Raw genomic sequence first — 23,107 nt, forward strand, 5'->3', positions numbered from 1 at the left:
TGATCATATCCCGCTGTCTTCCGATGACGGAGATCCACCATAAACATCTGCATTCTGTCTCGTGCATAACTAAAAATAACAGTGGCATTTGTATGCGTTTCGAGATTTTTTTATAAGAATAAAGTGTTTACCTACATGAGAAATGCTAAGCAAGTTTAGTGTTTAACATATTATAAAAAGCTATATTTCTGCCTCCTTATTTCACCAAAATCCACACTATAGATTGCAATCAGAAGGTATTACAAACACTCACTGTCCTTTAAATTGAGTTTAGAGTAAAGAGTAAGCATTAATCTCATAAAAAGTTTTATTAACAAAGTTCGAGAGGAACATGTTCAAATGATCTACCCAATCAGCACTTGAGGAGGTCTATATATACATAAATGACTCACTTATGTTTTTCAAAATATGGGGGGAGTACTCCGGGTTTGGGCAAAATGGTACTCACTGCAGAGTTAAATGACATCCAGCTCCTCCTCTCTGGGCGTTACATACAGTATAGTTAAGCAATATCAGACAAAGAAAGTATCAGACTGCTGAGGGTTGACCGCTGAATTATTTCACATAAGTCTTAACAAAATGAACCACAACCTGCACTGGATGCATTTTTATTGTTATTTTATTGTGTGCTATATGAATCGCCCGTCTACAAGTTTGATAAATAAATTGCACATTGTAATAAATGGTAACACTTTACAATATGGTTCATTAGTTAAACATTAGTAAATGTGTTAACTAACAAACTAACCATGAGCAATATATTTGTTACTAATCTTCGTTAATATTAGTTAATGAAAATACAGTTGTTCATGCTTTAAAATACAGCTTGTTTGTTCATGTTAGTTCACAGTGCATTAACTAATGTTAACAAGATTTTAATAATGTATTAGTAAATGTTGAAATTAACATGAACAAAGATTAATAAATGCTGTATAAATGCAGTACATTATTAGTTCATGTTAACCAATGTAGTTAACTAATGTAAACTAACAAACCTTATTGTAAAGTGTTACCTAATAAATTTCAAATCACAATTTATTACTGTCATGTAATGTTATATTTAAGCTATATGAGTGTACAATGTGATATTTAATCTTTGTATATATGTGCTGTTTGTTGTTTTGGTTGCAGAAATAAACACAAGAAGAGCTGAAGTTTCATATACGGTATTTATTCAAAACATTGGTCCATTGATTTGTAGTGGAATATTTTTGAAACTTTAGGTGTAGAAACAATGTAGAGTTTCATTAAAAGTTACCAGATGTACTACATATATACAATATATAAGTCATTTTGAAACATGCTTACATTTATCAATGCATGTAATTTGTTTCCATGTCCGTGCACACAGTATGAACTTACTGTTCATGTGAGTGCACGTGTGTAAATTACAGTCCTGTCACCAACACTCCATATGTCCTGGGCATCAGTGTATGCTGAGGGCTGTCAGAAGGGCTATTTAGGGGACTGGAGTCCACTCCTCCAATTGTGGGCAGGTAGGCATGGTGCAGAATGGGTAACTGCAGCGAGAGCCTGCGATGAATGCTGTGGAAGCAACACATCCATTAAATAAAGCCATCTGGAATTTAAGGACATTCTTTTCAAAACAAATTTAAGGATACTGCAGGAACATTGCATTCAAATGCCAGTTTACTTAAAGGTGCCCTAGAATTAAAAATTTAATTTATCTTGGCATAGTTAAATAACAAGAGTTTAGTACATGGAAATGACATACAGTGAGTCTCAAACACCATTGTTTCCTCCTTCTTATATAAATCTCATTTGTTTAAAAGACCTCCGAAGAACAGGCGAATCTCAACATAATACCGACTGTTACGTAACAGTCGGGGTGTACGCCTCCAATGTTTACATTTGCCAGCTCATGTTCAAGCATTAGACAAGGGCAGGACTTCTGGATGTGCACAGCTGAATCATCAGACTAGGTAAGCAAGCAAGAACAATAGCGAAAAATGGCAGATGGAGCAATAATAACTGACATGATCCATGATATCATGATATTTTTAGTGATATTTGTAAATTGTCTTTCTAAATGTTTCGTTAGCATGTTGCTAATGTACTGTTAAATGTGGTTAAAGTTACCATCGTTTATTACTGTATTCACGGAGACAAGAGCCATCGCCATTTTCATTTTTAAACACTTGCAGTCTGTATAATTCATAAACACAACTTCATTCTTTATAAATCTCTCCAACAGTGTGTAATGTTAGCTTTAGCCACGGAGCACAGCCTCAAACTCATTCAGAATCAAATGTAAACATCCAAATAAATACCATACTTACGCGATTAGACATGCTGCATGACGAACACTTTGTAAAGAACAATTTTGAGGGTTGTATTAGCTGTGTGAACTTTGTTTATGCTGCGCTAAGGCAAGCGCGAGCTCCGTGGGCGGAGAGCATGAGCATTTAAAGGGGCCGCAGCCTAAATCGGCTCATATTTAATGATGCCCCAAAATAGGCAGTTAAAAAAATGAATTAAAAAAAAATCTATGGGGTATTTTGAGCTGAAACTTCACAGACACATTCAGGGGACACCTTACATCTTTTAAAAAGACGTTCTATGGCACCTTTAAAGGATCGATAGAGACATGAAACCCACTGTTCAGGGGAGTTGATGTCTTCCAGAAGATTCCTGCTGCATTTGGAGCTTCCAGGAAGAGTCAGACATTTCTCCTTGACTGAAAAGATGCAACATTAAGAGATTTTCAAAAAAGGCAGACTTTTATAAAAAGAATATCAGTCCCTTTACAGAGCTACTGGGTAAGAACTATCAGCTGAAGTTCAAAACAATGTGTTGAATGATGCTAAATCCCTACGAATTCACAAAATTGGAACAAAAAATACAGTGAAACAGGTTAGTATGCTGATCATCAACCTCTGGATGGCAAAGTAAGTATTATACAAAACCAAACTTTTATTTTCAAGTTTAGGATCTAATGCTGATTTGTAGTTTTTGACAAACTTAAATTTCTCTTTTCAAACTTAAGTACTAAAAAAAAATAAAAAATAGTTTGATGATACAGTGAACACAGATAGTGGAAGATATTTTGTGATTAAAATTTCTTTTCATGCAGGTTAATTAGTTAGAAAATATTTATTATAACTTCTTAATAGTTCTCACAAAAATGTGCCTATAATACTTTTTAAAAATCATGGGACACCAAAGTGTTCCAAACTTGTATGAATTTCATTCTTTCATTCCACAAAAAAAGATATTTTGAAGAATGTCAGTAACCAAACAGTTGATGGGCCCCATTGACTTGCATAGTATTTTTTCATACTATGAAAGTCAGTGGGGTTCTTTTGTGTTCAGCAGAAGAAGAAAAAAATCATACAGGTTTGGAACAAATTGAGGTTGAGTAAATGATGACAGAATTGTCATTTTTGGGTGAACTATCCCTTTAAACCATCAGACCATAAAGACTGTGTTTGCTGTGTTTGCTCAAGCATTCTTCTGTACCTGTTTTGTGCACAAAACTTCTGATGATGACATTCTCCATAACGGAAGGACTCAGTTCATTTAGTTGCCTGGTCAAATCCTCCAGCTCAGAATCCAGCTGTAGGAAATCATAATGAATTAAAACAATAACAACATACAAATGATTCTAAAGGCACTTCATCCATCCCTCAACTAGTTATTGAACATTTCCTAACACTTCCTCTACATAGTTGTATTTGTGAACCTCCTGGGTTTGTCATCCCTTCTTGATTGTGTTCTTGCTTATGGAGAAAAATTGTAACAATGCACTATATGCAAGTTCTTGTAAGTTGCTGTGACTACCAAAGGTATAACTGTGAGTATTATAATTATTTTGCTCATAGATTCTTGCCTTTTTTGTCCAATTTTACCTCTTTTGGATACTTGTTCGAGTTGGTTTGGTTGGATTGACATTTAATACTCACTGATTTTGCCTTCTCTTCATGGTTATTAAAGTAAATGTACATGCAAAAGCTTCTCACTTCATTAATGTGCTGTTTGAGGTGTAGGTTTTCTGACAGTAGATTGTCGAGGCTTAGCGAGATGTTCTGTGTCATGTCAGTCTCAAAGTCAGATGCTCCTGTGTCGTCCTGCTCCATAATGTTCCTCTCGTCATTGTCTTGTCCACTCTCCTTTTCTAATTCGCTATTCCACTGCGTGAGGTGGAACCTCCTTGACAAGAATGCAGGATCAGGACCCATCCTTATGATGATAATCTGTATATGATATATATATGGGTATCAACTATCAGCTGGAGTTCAAAACAATGGACAGATGACAATAGATCAAATAAAAATCATATATAGATGATTCAAAATGTCAGCTAATATGCATTTCATACCTTTGGAAGAAACACCATACACAGAGTGCTGCAGCAGCATGTGATGATCACAAGGGTCACAATGCAGAACTGTACATTTGGCTGATCCTGCCACAGCATTGATGCACATGTACCAATCACAATCACTGGGACTGACACAAAGACACTAAATCGGATACCCCTGCTGTCATTTACGGCAGGGATGTTCATGTGTCGTGTGGTCCAGGCCAGGAAACAGGTACTCAGCTAGATAGGAGACAGGGACATGTGCAAATAAATTCAATTCATTTGCCATCTGTTTCATTATTGATATCTAATGAATCACTGTATGACATGTTTTTAATCTAATCTCATACCAGGAGTATCCCCTTATAAACATAGAATGCAGTCATCCAGAAACCCATGTATGTGTTTTCGCATCTCTCTGAAAAGGGCTGAATGAAAAAATCTTGCCCGTGAGGGTCAGCCTAAAAAAAAAAAAAAGAGAAAAAAGCCTGATTAGCATGAACATTTAAAGGTTGAATTTAACTTCTTGTCAAAAAGAACTTGATAACAGATGCAGACTCTTCCACTTTTGTGTTTGGATGATAGATTTTCATTTTTTGGTGAACTGTTTGAGAAAGCTTGTATTGTTTTAAAGTGACAATGATATAAAAATTGACAATTTTAATTTTTTATGGAATATTGCAATATTTATTGTAAATTATTTATCTGTGCACATCATAATTTTTTAAAACTTTAATCAAAATAACTTCCCCACCCTCTTGCAATGACATCTCTTTACTGACATTGTGTTTACTGGTGCGAGGGCAGGACAAACTGTCAATCACATGACATCAGAGCAAACCACAACGATCCAATCAATTCCCGATGGATAAAGTCCTCCCCAACTGTTTTTTTAGTTTTTTTTTTTTAGTTTTTTTTTTCTCGAGAAGCTGTTTCCCTCGGATATTCGTTACACAATAGGGAAGAAAAGACAGTCACAACTTCCGTTGCTCACCTCTATATGATACTCCTTCACTGTTCTCCTCAAAGGATCCAAAATTTGCAGACAAATTAATAAACTCAGGTCAATCAACAAAAGCAACATAACCAGGAGAACCGGCCCATAGTCCTTTGTAGTCTGGGGTAACCAAAAAAAAAAGAAAAAGTTATTAAAGACAGACAGGAAGAACACACTGTAACCCTTAATAATTCAAAAAAATTATTTTCAAACAATATATAGTCATTATTTTTATATAGTAAGCACAAACAGTAAATCTGTCATACCTTTTTTTCCATGCTGTGGTTTTTGCAGAATGAACGCATTTTCCATGTTTTTGCAAACATGGCCCCAAAAGCTGCTGTGCATCCAATAGATAGACACGATATTTGTGCCTGTGAATAATGCCACAGATAATTATTATGTAGAATATTTTGTTTTTAGACATGTAAAGCCACAGCAGATCTCAACATAAATATCATAAAAAAAGTGCTAACCATATATTCATAAAAAGTGCTAACCAAACAACAACTGTAACAATATTCTGGTGGAGTAAGGACTTACGGAGCAAGAAACTTCAAATACTCTATCAGAAACATAAGACCCATCCAGTCCCATGAAGAAGATAGAGGAATAAGACAACACAGAGCCAAGAATAATCAAAGAGTTCATAAAAGGTCTTGACATACTAATGGCCCTGTGAATGACAAAAGAATAGATGTATAGCCATGGTTTCATTCACTGTTGAATGAATAAATACACATTCACGATCATTAACCAAACACACGACTTACCAATGATTGTGGTGTTTCACACTGAAGACTAGGAGACTGCAAGCTGTAAAAATTCCTAAGAAAGATAGAAACGCCACAATACCGTAGAGCAATATACTGATGCGTTTCCTCTGAGGGTACACATGGGTTCGGTCCTTTGTGGGTTTATCCCCTGTAGAAGACAAATGCATGTGGTTTATTTCACAGCAGTTATTGAGAATATAACTGAAATTTCATCAACAAACTTTTCAGCATGTAAGTCAGATGTATGTCAAACTCCATATTTCCTTTTTCATCTTACTTTGAAATCTGATTGGACTGATGAACTCTAGTTCGTCTGTAATGGCACTATATTTTTCAATATCGACAGCTTTTCCATCTATGGAGTAAAAAAAAATCTGCTGTCAAAAATAATAAAAAGACACTGTGAAAAAATAAATCAAATAAATTGTTCTATACCTTGATACTGTGCAAACTTCACATTGGCCGCTCTTTCACCTTTTTGGAACATAACGTGACCCTGAATGAGTTTTAAATGTGTAAATTTAAATGTGTCATAAAAACAAAATTACAATAGAACCAGAAACTGGAATATGGGTCAATGACATAATTTTTTGTCTGGATCTATGGTGTTTTGAAGTAAAGAGAAAATGTTTAGATGTGATATAACTGTCTAGAAAAAAGAAAAAAAAAAAGTATTGATAAAAGCCTGAATTTCGTTTAAAATGTTGGCATAGCATTTATTTATGTAAAAAAAAAAAGCAGTAATTGATTTTGCTTTAAAATATTATTAATACTTTCATAGAGAAACTGACACATGTATCATCTGACATCTTTATTTGTCACTGACCCATATTTCACATAAATATGTAACTTTTTAGCATGTTTTTGAAGTATTTAAAGTAATGCCTAATTCAAATGTCTGATGTCGATAGACAGACAGACAGATAGATAGATAGATAGATAGACAATATTTTGAAACTTTGTACACACTGTCACACCAAAGAAGTTGATCTTCTCCATGGCCTCCAGAATCATTTGTCCCACTTCTTGGTCAGTGACAGTAAAGTTGCGATGGATGCTGTATTTCTCTCTGTACCTCACAGTCTCCATGACTCTCGTTAAAACTTTGGCAATTACCCATGTACCATCATAAGCAAAGCCATGAAACTTGTTTGCACCCAGACCCTTCAGCTGCCGTCTTTCATCATACTCCTTCTCATACTCCTGAGGTGTCTGAGTAGAATCAGTACAAACAAAACACTATAAAACTATGTAATATTGCTTACAACAACTGTTCATTGCCTCAAACAAAGATGTTAAATGAAAACATACCCTACCAGAGATCCCTCTGATGTGTCTGGAGCTAAGAGTCTCGATATCTGCACTGATGGATCCCTCTATGGCAGTCAGTATGTTTTCAGCTGTGCAGTTGGTAGAGTCAGAGTTAGTCCACCAGGTGGCTTGGCTCCAGTCCGGTAGAATCCACTGGTACTTTTGACCATACATGCTGAGATTATAAACCTGTGACAGAATGGTATGTTTATGCATAAATGTAATTCTGACTGGTCAATTGTGGAATTCAGCAGAGATTTCCTAATATTTGCCATCATTCATGGCAACACTGTATCTGCTCTTGCAATGAACTGCTACTGCAGTATTATTTTTACTGTGGTTGCAGTGTTTGTCTTGTTTCTGATTCATTGCAAATTGATGGACTATTTTTTTCATAACAGAAGCTTTCTTTTCTTTGGCAGTTAATTAGTTGTTTTAAATTTGGATTTGGTCCCAACTCTTGAACAATATTTTTTTAAGTTTAAGTATTTAGTATTGTACTTAATAAACGTTTTGTGAGGTATGCGATGAGCTCTTAAAAATAAAGCTTCCAAAAAGGTTTTTACAGCAATGTCATAGAAGAACCATTTGGGTTCTCCAAACTAAAAGAACATTTTAATAGAGTGCTGCAGTGATGACGTATTTATGTAGGCTAATCAGGAAGTTAAGAATTACATTATAGCAGAAAATACACTCTGTGACCAACAAAAGTTTACGATTCTTACACATTTTATTCATTGTGATAATCTTCACAAATGAACACTACTTTTAAAGCCTAAATACAATCTCTTGAAGTAAAAAGCTAAATGTAGACTATAAACAAACTACACCCCGGTCACATGACTTCAATGTCACCAAGCTTATGACAACTTTATTTAAAAAATATTTCCCTGAAAGTTTGAGTTAGAATAGTTTGCAAGAGCATGGTTAAACACAATGAGCCTGTAAATGCTAACAAGTGTGTAGACAAGTTTATCTTTTTGGCATGATGATGTTTAATGTCCCCGACAATATAGTCCCATTTAGCCACTTGTTAGCAATCGCCTTTTTAAGATAAAATAAAAGCTTAAAAAAACACAAAGGGGTATTATTGATGTATTTTATGCTGTAGCTTGTGTTAACACAGTCTTTATTTCAGGCATTGAACCAAAAACCTATTTTAAAAACCCCATGTACAAGATGATGGAAATCGGAAAAGCTAAAATGCTAACTCATTTTTGGATTTTGGCTTACAAAAATGTGTCATCCCTGCAGCACTATATAATCAATTTCACAAAAGTTTCTTTAGTAGAAAACTATAATGAAGCTTTTTGTGCAATTAAAAGGTTCCACTGATGTTAAAAGTTCTTTATCGGACCATCAATGCCAATAAAGAACCCTTTTTTTCAAGAATGTATATGGCTGGGATATACAGTACTTACACAGCAGAAGACTTTAGCAGCTAAGCTCGCATCAAAATGAGCAATCACTATTCTCACATCATTGTCCTGTAAAACAAAAAAGCATGATAAATATCTACAGATAAATATACATTATGGACTGTGATTTGTGGTACTGATACACTCTAGTAGATAAATCTTGAGAAAAAGTTCTTAGTTGATTTACAGAATGTGTGTGAGGAAACCAGACCCTCAAAAACACACCTTTAGTTTTTTCACACAATCACAGGGGACTTCAGAGAAGCTCTCCGCCTCTGCTAACTGGATGTTAGCCTGCTCCAAATGTCTGCTTAAGTCCCTCTGTACCTTTTTGAGAGAATGTGAATTTTCAGTTCACATTCTATTAAGCCCCATATACTTCATATTGTCCCAGATTAGTAAGTAATACCTCTATGAACGTCTGCTCACGCTGGGTCAACGTACCAACTCTACTCCATCCATACTGCCTGAGAAACCTCACCAGCGCCACATTAACTGCGCTGTCTGATGGCACAGTACGGAAGAAGTTTGGAAATCTTCTTTTGTTGGCCAGTGAAGGTGCCGTTATCGCAAATGACAGCTGGGAAACACAGAAATAGATGGCTAATTCATAGAAAACACCAACATCTGTCGAGAACTTCCTTGAGTTTCCCATTACAAATGCCATGGAAGTGGCAATAATCAATCTGATTGAATACCTGCACAAGGTTCCAACCCTCCAGTGACTGGGCAAGAATGGATGTCACAGACGAACACACCCCTCCAAAGATCATGATGGGTTTGGGGCCATTGAACATGGTGTCAAAAAATGCTTTGAGTGCTTTACCGTTATCACACTACAAGCAGAAAGAGTGCAAGAGTAACAGGCAGGCAGTCAAGATGATAAGCAAAATATAGCGTAGGTTTATTTTTTTATTCAGTGTTAAATGCACTGATAATCATATCTGGTTTGTAACATAGTTGGTATCTACGATTTAACCAGCTAACACTATTGTACAACATGCAACTGCGAGCATCTGTCTATAAGGATCATGGCAGATTAGTAGATAATGTGCGTGCTTTTCATTGTACCTTAGCTAAGAGCAAAGACTAAATGATTAGCTAACAAATAGAAATGAAAAAGAAACTTTTAAGTTAAGTTAATTCAAGTAATGTCTTGTGTTTTTAAGTTCATCTTTATCAACAGTGGCATTAGCTTTAGCAACACTGGTAGGGCTGTTTGCAGGACAACAACAATAATTTACAGACAGACTCCCCACTGTAATAGTAGGAGAAATTAACAGTTTTTATATCTATTTTTATGAGCTGATACAGGAAAAAAGAAAGAAGTTGTTTGCCCAAGCATGAAAATTCTGTCATCATTTTCTCACCCTCATGTCATTCCAAATCTACAAGACTTCTGTGAAACACAAAAGAAGATTTTATGAATATTAAGTTTTTGTCCATGCAATGACAGTCAGTGGGTTATTTTGGAACCCACTGATTTTCATTTTATAAACAACAAAAAAGACATTTTCCAAAATATTTCTGTTAGATATTTATACATTTAAAAGATAAAGACTTTATAGACAGAGGAAGAAAGTATTTTTTGGTTTGAAACGACAAGAGGTTAAGTAAATAATGACAGAGCTTTAGTTTTTGAGTCAACTATCCCTTTAACATTTAGGAGTTCTTCAGTAGTTTGTGGAGCTTCTGTTGGCTTCACCATCAAAATCAAATGAGAAAAAGAAGTGGATCTGTTGTATTACCTCTGAGTCTGTGAGATGAAACTGAAGCTCATAGTTTCCTAGAGGAGACGGCTGCTCGCTCAAATGATGCAATGCTAGATCAACAGCAGGAAGCACCTGTGCCGTAATGTTGCCCCTTGCTGGATCTCCGCTGACTGGCATAATCCATAAAACCGGTAGCTTATGTCGGACCAGGCAATAGCACAATGGCACCCGAGTCAATTCCCAGAAAATGAGAACATTCAACAAGTTCCAAAAGTATTCCATTCTCCCAAAAATTCAGGCCTGTCCTTAGAAAGTAAACATCAGCTTACGCTCTCCTGTGTGAGGCCCTGCTTCTTTAAGCATTTTCTAAAGCCTCATCTGTCACCTGGGAGAACTCTAGCTCTCATCTATCCATGGGGATAAAGGGATAAAGACTGACTGTGGACATCTGCTGCTGTACACTAAATCCTCAGGAAGAGGAGGAAACGAAACGCCACCACACAAATCTCAGGACACACAGGTTTCTCCTATAATGGCCAACACAGGCTGTTTGGACTTTTTATGTGAACAAGTAAAAAAAAAATAGTCTGAAGGTCTTTGAGTCTTTAGGGCTGATATAAAACTCTTAAAACTTGCCAAACAGATACTTATTTTTTATTATTAATATTCTAAACAAAGACGATTATTTTAGAATTCAGAAAAGACACTATACCTACATGTAACATTAATTTGTCACCCATCTGTGTATAAAATACACTTTTTAGTGTTTTTATTGTTTTAGTTTTATTTCACAATAATGAATAACTGTACTGAATAATGACTGACAGCTCACGTCATGTCAATTGTTTGCCATTGTTTCTCTGATCCAGTCCAGGTAGTTCTGCACTTTTGTGTAGAAACTTTTAGAGTATTCATTACCACATCTTTCAGGACCCCATGACACAATGCCCCTCACCTCATAGGGCTGCTCTTTAGACCCATAGCCCAACATGGGGAAGAACAGAGGACCGCCAGCATCACCTGCACAACTGTCAACACTTTTAACATCATCTCCAGCACAGAACATGTTTTCAGTGACAGGTAGATCCCCTGATTCACACTTATCAAGAGGATATTCCTGAACATGCCCATAACGTACAGTTTTACTTCTTATGCCCCGCTCAAACCCTCCAAAACCCGATATTGTACCCATTGTGCCCTCCATTACAGGTTCATGTGTTTTCTTTGGCAGACACACTGGCCTGATGTTTGGACCGAGTGGCACCCTGGCAGACATTTTGATCAGAGCAATGTCATTATCAAAGTTGGTTGGATCTTCACTTTTACCAACTCTAGTATAATTTGGGTGAATTATGATCTTTTCTGTCTCCATACTTACTGTGTTTTTGTCCTGACCATCAATTATTCCCCCTAACCAATTCATGGTGGCTTTTTCAAATCCATCCACTAAATGAGCAGCTGTTAGAGCCCAGTAATCACTGATCAGAGATGCACCACCAATGGGATTCAACCTATGTAAGAGCTGCCAGGGAATCTGCCCAGGTCTGGCTGGCTTTCCACCAAAGACTCTGGCACCAAAAGAGACCTCTGTATTCATCCCACACACTAAAAATATGTAAAAAGAAACAAATATATGAAAATATGTGTAATTAAAAATAACAAATGGTGCAAATGCACAAGTACAAAATAATATAAAATCTCTATCTATCTATCTGTCTGTCTGTCAAGCCTTTATTACCAAGATAACAAGGAGGAATAACATCATTGTTGTTGTCTCCTGTCCATTTCCCGTCTACTGCACACCTGTATCTTACTACACAGGAGAAAGAAAGAAAGTAAATGAGTTTAAAAAGTCAGGATTCATCAATCACAAAAATAAAATAGGGTTTTGTACAGTATCTGACCTTTAGGAGTATCCTTAAATCTGTAGTAAGGCTCATTGCAGTGATACTCTATGACAGAGAGATATTCGTTGTTTTCTCCACTGATAAACTCAACGACTCCATTTAGCAGCGGCTTTGGATCTCCACAGTCAATAACTGCAATGATACATAGGAACAAAATGATGAATGGATGAAATAAAGCAAAATGCTAAATCAGGTGATGTGTATTTACTCACTCTTGCACTCTGGTAGTGTCAAATGCCATTGTCCATTACTCTGACACACGGACTTAAAACTTGGAATCTCTTTCTCTCCCTTACAGAAGGCAAAGGGAAAAAAAGCAATAAGTTTCTACAAGTTTATAATAAGTTTCTTGCCCACAGAGGCAGCATTTATTTGATCAAAATTACAGTAAAAACTAAAATATTGTGAAATATTACTACAATTTAAAATAACTTTTCTCTTTTAATATATTTTAAAAGGTAATTTTATTTGTTCACAAAAACAGAATGTCTCACACGTCAAGCTTATTAATACACATTTGCGTAATTCTGAGAATGTTGAGTTGCGGGTTCAAATGAAGAAAAAAAATAAATAAATCCAGCACCCTGGAGAGATCCCACTCTGGAACTGCTCTTGTACTGACTGGAACAGAGCGGCAAGCATCCTACATAAATCTACGAATAAGGGGGTGTTGCCCCACCATAACACTGTCAAACTCAACATGACATGCAGCGATAGCCGCTAAATAGATCTTAATAGTAGAAAAGGATTTTCCATCATCCATGAGGTCTTGCAGAAAAATCTAAATATCAGAAACCGAGCGCTGATCCTCAAACACACACCACTTACAGTCATAAAGGGACCATGTAGAAGAAGTCCTATAGCATTCTGAATAGTGGCAACAACACATGGGTGTAACCCCAATGTGTTTAAGTTTACCTGTCTGGATCAGGGTGGTAAATTTCCCTGTTCGCTTGGGACAAGAGGTCCATGCATAATTGAAGGGGCCATGCAGAGCTCTTAAATACCCAATTTGTAACATAATTTTTCACACTTTTCACCTCTGCATTACTACTTTCTTACATTTTCACTCTCAACTCAACTAGCCTCTTTCCATCCATGTTCTTCTTTGCATAGTTAACATCATGCGCACTGTATTTTTGAAAGAATGGGAGAGCGCGTTCACTTTCACTTCTAACTTTCAATTATTACAGATGTTGTTCGTGTATAAATGTGTTTGTGTATATAAGATTACAAAAAGCGTCCTTGGCATAATCCTGCCATAGGCTCTGCAAACGCATGACTCGGGGTGGGGGTGGGTCCTCGCATCCACTAACTTGCACTGGGCCTCGGCATTATGTGAGGCAAAGGGAAAGAAATGCGTAGAGCAGCACACTGGGTCATGGATGGGCCAGTGCATCCACACCGAGGGGGGCATCCTGGTCCTGTAGAGAGAAGAACGTAGGACAATAGGCTTTTTTACACAAGGCGAAGAAATCGACGGTTGCCTGGCCAAACCCACAGTAGACTCACAGCAGATTCCCCCCCGACAAGAGGTCTGCATCCCTGTTCAGGATGCCCGGGACGTGGGTTGCCCGTAACAAAAGAAAATGCCACCTGCTCCAGACTAACATCCTGTGCACCAGAGCATGAAGCTTGGGGAAGCACATCCCCCCTTTACATTTGATATCACTGTAGTATTGTTGCAGCATGCCAGCACATGATACCCCTGCAAACGGGGCAGAAAATCTCTTTCGGTTCTAGTTTTACCGTGAGCATGATTTTTAATCTCACCATCATGAGCTTGTATCCTGGGTTACAGCGCACATGAATGTAGTCTCTGTACAAGTACTTGGTAAAATGTGGTGTGACTTCCATTGCTGATACTGCCCGGATGTGGACACTCCACCCCTTTAAAAGAGATGTGAGAACATCAGACTAATAAACATTACCATAGATATTTGAAGATTTATAGTGATTCGTCAGTGTTCTGACATCCATATGGAAAAACAGTCAATAAAGATGCAGTATATTTCTCTCTCTCACTCTGTGTGGTGTAATGTAAGCTCCACCCCTGGCTCTGTCCGTATCTGTCGGTGTGATACTCCAGTGAGTGCCCGTATCCAGGACGCCAGGACTGTTTCCTCCGCAGTACTTCTGGGAATCTTTTCCTAGAACAGACACCTGAGAAAAAATGAAAAGATGTAATTGTATTCATGTGCAGATAAACAAACATTTATAGCAAAACATACTTGCAGCCAGTGGAAGGCTGGTCCTTGATTGTAGACCTGCTCTATGTGGAAGGTCTGGCTAAAGTTGAGAGTGATAATGAAGCCTGGCTCCACAGAGATGCTGTAGACACAGTCCAGATCATGCGGGGACATGTCTGGGTAACCAGGACTGGAGATGGTCCCCTCTAGTTCACTGTGCACCCCACCTCCACAGTCCACTAGCACAGGAATGAAACACACACCAGTTGCTATAGGTTATGATTTCTTTCAGCTAGATGTAGTTAGACTATGTTTTATATCAGTGTTATTTCAGTATGATTTACATGCTATGCTAGTTTTTATTCATATTTTGTTTATTTTAGATTTCAGCTTTTGACGTAATTTCCAATGAAACAGGAAGACAGAGCAGGATATATCAAGAAGCTCCTCCCCTTTTTTCAAAATAGCTAATAGCGTTTTGCCTAGATCACAGCTCGGCCAGAGTTGTTGAGCTAGTAAAACCCTATTGTCCTGGCATCTCTAACCATTTCTCCTCCATATTGCTTTAAAATATAGCATTGTTTGTAGAAATCAAATGTGTCAGAACGTTTTGTGGTCTGTGCCTACTCACATATATGATCCGCTCTGTGCTCTCTGTCTCTGGACCAGAGCAGATGTGCTTGTGCTGCCTCGGTTCATGTGACACTAAAGCCGGGGACACACTTAACGACCAGCTAAAAAATTCTAAGACCGAACTAAACACACTTACAGACTGTTTCCTTTGACTAGAGCAGATTTTAATCTTTGACAGTACAAGAGCACAAACTACACGACAACACACTGAATGATATGTGAGTCATGACGGGCATATATCGCGTTAACTGAGCTGCACGCGAGATCTTGTACCAAAACAAACATGGATGTAAATAAACAGCTGGCACTATTTATTTGCAGTTCCATGTAACCCATTGTGAGTAGTGAGTACTTAAATTAAGCTATTTTTATGATCGTCGATGTCATCAGTCGCAAAAATTAAATTTCCTGGCTCTGACTTGGTGTGTTTGGGCATGATAAGTCCTAAGTATCAAATTACAATGGAAAGCATATTTACACTGTCTGAATCGTTCCCTGTCCTCTATGTAGTGCACTATGCACCATTCACCATAGAAACTAGTAAATGTGTGAAAAAATGACCGATTTCAGCCGCAGCTTCAGTGTCTGTTTATAGTGTAGGAGGGGCGGGACTTCAGATTCTAAAGAGCATTTGATTGGACAGAAGATTTGATGAGAAGCTGAAGTCGGCGGTGATGTCATGAAAATCCGGTAACACTTTACTTGAAGGGGTGTGCATAAGACTGACATGACACCTTCATAATCTTGACATGACACGTGTCATGAATATGAAGGAGGTTTTATGAATGTTTATGACAACTGTCATTAAGTGTCATTCGCTCAATTATGTCATTTTTAATGCAAAGATGACATTGTTTGAGATGTCTTTGTTACGACAACTTGACATAAACCAACACATCATAACCTGTCAGTGTCTTTGTCATGACAACTTGACATTAGCAAAACATCATAACCTGTCATAAACATGACATAGCAGATTAATTATCAAACTTAAAAAAAACTATTTAGCTTTATGGGTTAACATTACATTACATTATTTTGGTAACATTTCAGTATAGGGAACACATATATAAACGATTAACTATGACTTTTCCCTCAATAAACATCTGAATATAGTTAATTGTTAGGTTTAGGTATTGGGTAGGATTAAGAATGTAGAATAAGATCATGCAGAATAAGGCATTAATATGTGCTTTATAAGTACTAATAAATAGCCAATATTTTAGCCATATGAATGCTAATAGTAATAAGCAACTAGTTAAAAGACCCTAAAATAAAGTGTTACCATTATTTTATAACAGTGTCATCTTTTTTACGAAATTTGAAATTGTCTATTATCTGACCTTCTGTTGGAGGAAACTTAAAAAAACAAAAAAAACATGAAATGAAAAATAGTCATGACGCTGTTATAAAATTATTTGTCAGAGTTTTGTCACTTAATGACATTTTAATGACAAGTTCAATTTGTACCACTGTACTTGAGCTCAAGATACATATTTATGACACTATTATAATGGCCTCATGACAGCCAATGTCAAAACCAACCACATGACAGTTTAATGCAATGTTAACCCATAAAGCTAAATGATGTCAAGTTGTCATGACAAAGACACTGACAGGTTACGATGTATTGGTTTATGTCAAGTTGTCATAACTCGGACATTTCAAACAATGTCATCTTTGCATTAAAAATGACATAATTGAGCGAATGACACTTAATGAAAGTTGTCATAAACATTCATAAAACCTCCTTCATATTCATGACACGTGTCATGTCATGATTATGAAGGTGTCATGTCAGTCTTATGCACACCCCTTCAAGTAAAGTGTTACCAAATCCTTGATCGATTTTAGCAGAAGTGAGAGACTGTAAGTTTTGAATGCTTATATCTTTTAAATGCAAATTTTGTCATTGTTTTGGAACACAATACGCGTTACACCGATTACTATTTACATTGTTTTTTTTCAGTTTAGCTTTAGATAACATTACTAATTTTTCATTTATATTTTATTTTCACTTTATTTTTTAATTTAGTTTTTTTATATTCCAGCTTTATTTCAATTAACAATAAATTTCAATTACATTAATCATCTGACTATATTGTTTTTATTATGATATTATTTTGATGACTGCACATTAGAATGCAATAATTAAATGGACAAAGATATATATTAAAAAATGTAAATAAATCAGAATTTAGAAATAAACAAGTAAAAATCACAATTGAAAAAAATTGTATCATTAAAAAAAAAAAAAAAAAAAAAAGTAGGCTAACGCCTTTTAGAAAACTAAACAAACATGGATGTAAATAAACAGCTGGCACTATTTATTTGCAGTTCCATGTAACCCATTGTGAGTAGTGAGTACTTAAATTAAGCTATTTTTATGATCGTCGATGTCATCAGTCGCAAATATTAAATTTCCTGGCTCTGACTTGCCGTGTTTGGGCATGATAAGTCCTAAGTATCAAATTACAATGGAAAGCATATTTACACTGTCTGAATCGTTCCCTGTCCTCTATGTAGTGCGCTATGCACCATTCACCATAGAAACTAGTAAATGTGTGAAAAAATGACCGATTTCAGCCGCAGCTTCAGTGTCTGTTTATAGTGTAGGAGGGGCGGGACTTCAGATTCGGCCAACAACCTCCATAATCAACAAACAGCATGCTGAAAATGTAAACATCATATCACCTGGGCTGTTATTAATGAACACACTTACAGGCGCAGGTGCGATGGTCAGGCCTTAGCGAGTAACCATGGTGACATGCACAGAGGTAGGAGCCAAGAGTGTTGAGGCATATCTGTGAACATGGTGGATCTTTTTCCACACTGATAGAGGAACACTCATCTATGTCTAAGGGAACAGGTATATAAGGATATCAAGCATTAAAAGATGTACTACACAAAAGATTGTGCAAAGTTACAGCACTGAAAGTGTAGCATATTTAATCCCCCTGTGGTGAAAATCTAGTTTTTAATGTTATTTATATATGTGGTATTTTTAATATGCTTTAAGACAAACTATATGCAAATTCATAAGTCAACACCATTGCTGAGTATTTTCTCTTTAAAACTGCAGTGATCTAAAGACAGTTTTAAAAACGCTGGTGATTCTGACATCACAAAACTACCTTGTAACCAATCACGTCAGCATGCCGGCAGGGTTTAGCATATCAATTACTATGACCAATCTGAGCCCTCAGCGGGGCTAATTAGCATATTCATAGATCATAGATCCCACATAATAAATGAAGCAGGGTGTAGAGTTACATTCAAGAAATTTTAAGGCATGAAGAAATTTTTTTCACAGGAAAAAACTTTTAAATAAGCCATTTTGGTGATCAAAGATGAGTTTTAAGGAATAACATTATTGACTACAGGGGGACTTTAAATATTGTAACATCACACGCCTTGAGCAACGGTGCTGTTGTTCTGATGTTATTTCAGCATATTGCTTTTATTAACAGTTCAATAAACAAGAGATAAATATTGAGCAACATATATCTTAGACACATTATTGCCAGTGATTTTGTCTATTTTTTGTTGCGTCAACAAAAATAGTTCCAAAGAAAGCCAAAGCCAAAGCAAAAGCCTGAGGACAGGGAAGGGATAATAAGCTACTTATCTCTCATATGCTAACTTATTTGCTGGGCCTAAATGCTTTTTTTTTTTTTTTTTTGCGATATCTCAGAATTCTAAAATGGCGTATGTGGATGGAAACAGACAAATGGAGTGAAAAAAGCAGTAAAAAACCTCAGTGCAGTTGAACTGCTGCACTATGGGAACACAGTTCAGGTAATTAAATTTGAGGACCAGAAACGATTTGTTGTCTAAAAGAGGAATTTTCTACATTCTCATTGAAAATGATTAGAAGAAACGATACATACTACAACACTGAATTGTTTGTAACATGCGTCAATCATGTATATAACTCACCAACAGCCTGGTAGAATGCAGCGAATCCCAAGTGTGACTCATGATTTGAGTTGTCTGTTAGAAAAACCAGCTGGAGACGGTTACCAGGAGCCAAGATGGGCTTTTCACCTGGGTGAAACCTGTCGGTGGAATTCTGACCACAGAACTTTCCCAGAACCTTCTCACCAGACACAACCTGAACATAAAAGAATCACATGTGCTGAGGTATTAGAAACTATATGTCCTGCTAAATAAATGTCTTACTAAAGCCAAATGACAGCAGTCACAATGACATGACTTTCAAACATTACTTCACATCTAGTGCATAGAGTATGACTTTCTTTCATTCAGTCATTCCCCCACAACACAAGATACAACACCTATGTTGAAGCATCACTAACCGAGACAGAATCATAGTAACAGTTTGGAGAGGGCTCAATGTCCAAGTGATTGAATGTTAACTGGATCTGGTAGCCTTGAGGCACTTCCAAGTCCCACTGTTCCTGAAGATTTGCTGGATATGGTTGAGGGTACTGTGGAGAAGACACCTCTCCAAACATGGCCGGCTCACATTCACACACATTCACACATGCCCACAGCAGGCTGAATCGGTGTGGTAGGACAGGGATACAGACAGAAATCAAATTAGATTAAAGGTGCTAAAGAGGATGTTTTGTTTTATACATTTTTGCAATATTACTTGAAACTGTCTTTACTAACTGATAAAAGACTATTTATTAGGTGCATTGAAAGTAATAATATTAATATACATCATCTGTGCACGAGGTAGGGCCTTAAAAACATCAGCCAATCGTTACGCGATCATCGCGTAAACGATTGGCCCTCTGGCTTGTCAATCACTGCCCTGACATTCCTTGTAAGAGACGTGCGCAGATTGGCCCTCTGGCTTGTCAATCACTGCCATGACGTTCCTTGTGAGAGACGAGCGCAGCTGTGCGCTCCAGTAACTTTCCACACTCCACAGGCGCTGCATGCGATGTTTTTGTCAGGAGACAGGAGTAACAACTGCAGATTATGAGTTACCTGCGGTGAGTCCGACATAATGAATCCACTAACACGATACAGCGAATGCCGTGGTAAACACCCGTGTTCCAATACTCGTGCACGAATTTTGGGAGGCGTTCCCTCGAAAGGAAGGGGGGTTGTTCTTACGCATGCGCTCATTTCAAAAACTCATTAACAGTCTTTGGTTTCTCAGTTGACGAAAAGATCCTCTTTATCACCTTTAATTTTTAAATAATTTTATCGTAGATGGTTAAAAACATTTTTCTCCATTGATGATTATTAAAATACTAATGTAGATTAACATAAATTCAGATGAAACATGAAATAACTTACCAAATTATTATAACTCTTCCAGCCATGACAAACATGGAGATGTCAATAGCACCTTCACTAAAATTATACAGCAGTTTTTCTCTCCGTAGTTTTTTTATGGCTACAATTGCAATGCCTCTCTATTGACAGAGCAAGGGTCTAACACTCATGATGAAAGAAACATTTGTTTGATTTGGCTGTGCTACAAAAACAATGACAGCAAAATACAAGAGAAAGAGAGAGATGCAAACAATTAAACCTTTCATTGATTCACGCTGCTTTTTAGCTTGTTTACAAAATGGGGAAGGGTTAAAGTCTGCAGACATGTTTTTATGCTGCACTACCATGGTGTAGGCCTAAATTGTGGTTTGTTTACAATATGTTGTCTCCTCACATTCATTTTCTTTTGTAAATGGTCCTTAATGCCTACAGGGGACAATTCCTACAATAACTGCATATTATATATTTAAAGGTGATGGAGCTAAAATATCCAAGTTTCAGTAGGTAATTGCATTTAATATAAATAATAAAAATTTATCTGACATTTATTTATATAAGATTCACTTGCATTTCTTTCATTGTCCATGATCACATTTAACTATGGTGGTTCAGGGGGAATATCTGAGCTCCTCTTTGAGGATGATTGGATGACAGGATGACAGTTTAGACTTCACTCAAACATTACTTTATTTTTACCCAGCAGAGGGAGATAAAGTTATAAAAATAATCATCTTTGCTAATTTATTTTGAAGCATTTTGACAAATTGGAAAAGACAGAAATAGGCTCCAATTTTATTTAATTAATTTTCTGCCTGCTGAAATGTAAAACAGTTTTTGTTTCTTTTCATTATAAAATCTTTTAGTTCTAAAATCTTTTTGACCATTATGCACATAACTGAAACTGATCTCAGATATCACTAAACACTGATAATGCCTTGACTTGCACTACAGATGTTAATTATTTGCCATTGTTTCTCTGATCCAGTCCAGGTGGTTCTGCACTTTAGTATAGAAACCTTTAGAGGCTGTATTGCCACATCTTTCAGGACCCCATGACACAATGCCCCTCACCTCATAGGGCTGCTCTTTAGATCCATAGCCCAACATGGGGAAGAACAGGGGACCTCCACCGTCACCTTTACAATTGTCAACACTTTTAACATCATCTCCAGCACAGAACATGTTTTCAGTGACAGGCAGATCCCCTGACTCACACTTATCAAGAGGATATTCCTGAACATACCCATAACGTAATTTTTTACTTTTTAAGCCCTGCTCAAACCCTCCAAAACCTGATATTGTACCCATTGTGCCCTCCATTACAGGTTCATGTGTTTTGTTTGGCAGACACACTGGCCTGATGTTTGGACCGAGTGGCACCCTGGCAGACATTTTGATCAGAGCAATGTCATTATCAAAGTTAGATGTATAACCATGCTGACCAACCCTCTGATAATTTGGGTGAATTATGATCTTCTCTGTCTCCATAGTGACTGGGGGTTTGTCCTCTTCAGTTATTCCTCCAAGCCAAGTCATGTTGGTGTTTTCATGTCCATCTACTACATGAGCAGCTGTTAGAGCCCAGTAATCACTGATCAGAGATGCACCACCTCTGGGAAATCTCTGGAGAAGCTGCCAGGGAATCTGCCCAGGTCTGGCTGGCACCCCACCAAAGACTCTGCCACCAAAAGAGACCTCTGTATTCATTCCACACACTAAAAATAAAAAAGAAACAAATATATGAAAACCTCCCCCAGTTTCACAGACAAGGCTTAAGCCTAGTCCCAGACTAAAATGCATTTTTGAGCTGTCTTAACTGAAAGCAACTTGCACTTACATATCTTAAAATATGTCAGTGCCATTGTTTTGTCTCAAGATGCACACCAGTAATGTTTTTTCTAAGTTATGTTTATAAAAGCTTAAATGTCCTGACTTAATCTAAGCCCTGTACGTGAAACCATGCAATGTAGTAATGCAATATAAAGTTTTTTTTTTTTGTAAAACTACAAAAAAAAATTCAAAATAAGATTAAATATCTCTTTATCTTTTGGCTGGCTTCCCACCAAAGACTCTGCTATCAAAACTGATTTCTGTGTTCAATCCACACTCTGAGATAACATTAAAAAAATACACATAAAAGATATTAACACATTTAATCTAATATACTAATGTCAATTTAAGTTTCAGAACTATTACCAGGAACACAAGGAGGAATATTGTCTTTGCTGTCATCTGCTGTCCATTTCTGGTCTTCTGAGCAGGTGTATCTTACTAGAAAAGAAAGAAAGAAAGAAAGAAAGAAAGAAAGAAAGAAACTGAGCAAAAAAAAGGTGGTGGAAATTTGTGAAATCATATGAATGAAAACCAGTTTTGTACAGTATCTGACCATTAGGAGTTTCTTCAAATGTGTAGTAAGGCTCATTGCAGTAATACTCAATGACTGAATGATACTCATTGTTTGATCCGTTGATAAACCGAACACCTCCATTTAGCAGGGGCTTTGGATCTCCACAACCAGTAGATGTAAAGAAAAAAGCAGTAGAGATTAAAACAAAGCAACATAATAAACTGAATGTTAGAGATC

At 36.8% G+C, this 23,107-nt stretch overlaps 2 protein-coding genes across 5 annotated transcripts; both read right to left on the reverse strand.

Annotated features, from left to right (window-relative positions):
- Positions 1 to 1,155: 1,155 nt before the first annotated feature.
- On the reverse strand, positions 1,156 to 10,826 carry LOC125244202 (gamma-aminobutyric acid type B receptor subunit 2). 4 transcript variants are annotated; one of them, XM_048154247.1, is made up of 19 exons: positions 10,575 to 10,826; positions 9,525 to 9,662; positions 9,236 to 9,406; positions 9,052 to 9,153; positions 8,830 to 8,895; positions 7,409 to 7,597; positions 7,075 to 7,309; positions 6,533 to 6,571; positions 6,375 to 6,452; positions 6,095 to 6,245; positions 5,865 to 5,997; positions 5,588 to 5,695; positions 5,319 to 5,441; positions 4,675 to 4,785; positions 4,340 to 4,564; positions 3,981 to 4,214; positions 3,481 to 3,577; positions 2,620 to 2,698; positions 1,156 to 1,545 (listed from the first exon to the last, which is right to left on the reverse strand). In XM_048154247.1, the coding sequence occupies exons 1-19, from the start codon at positions 10,818 to 10,820 to the stop codon at positions 1,389 to 1,391; spliced, it is 2,682 nt and encodes an 893-aa protein (XP_048010204.1). In that variant the 5' UTR covers positions 10,821 to 10,826; the 3' UTR covers positions 1,156 to 1,388. The 4 variants fall into 4 exon arrangements, with proteins under 4 accessions (XP_048010204.1, XP_048010203.1, XP_048010205.1 ...); XM_048154246.1 differs by having other exon boundaries at positions 6,533 to 6,593; positions 7,067 to 7,309; XM_048154248.1 differs by having other exon boundaries at positions 2,588 to 2,698; positions 6,533 to 6,593; positions 7,067 to 7,309.
- A 550-nt stretch (positions 10,827 to 11,376) lies between these two features.
- Positions 11,377 to 21,036, reverse strand: LOC125244204 (complement C1s subcomponent-like). The gene is given in 13 exon segments (XM_048154252.1): positions 11,377 to 12,143; positions 12,277 to 12,351; positions 12,443 to 12,577; positions 12,658 to 12,736; positions 14,219 to 14,297; positions 14,299 to 14,335; positions 14,471 to 14,536; positions 14,539 to 14,608; positions 14,677 to 14,873; positions 17,990 to 18,124; positions 19,207 to 19,381; positions 19,587 to 19,788; positions 20,545 to 21,036. Coding segments are annotated over 13 exon segments (2,052 nt in total). The 5' UTR covers positions 20,580 to 21,036.
- Between the last annotated feature and the right edge of the window lie 2,071 nt (positions 21,037 to 23,107).

This window comes from Megalobrama amblycephala, linkage group LG13 (assembly GCF_018812025.1).
Source record: "Megalobrama amblycephala isolate DHTTF-2021 linkage group LG13, ASM1881202v1, whole genome shotgun sequence".
In the NCBI taxonomy this organism is placed as follows: domain Eukaryota; kingdom Metazoa; phylum Chordata; class Actinopteri; order Cypriniformes; family Xenocyprididae; genus Megalobrama; species Megalobrama amblycephala.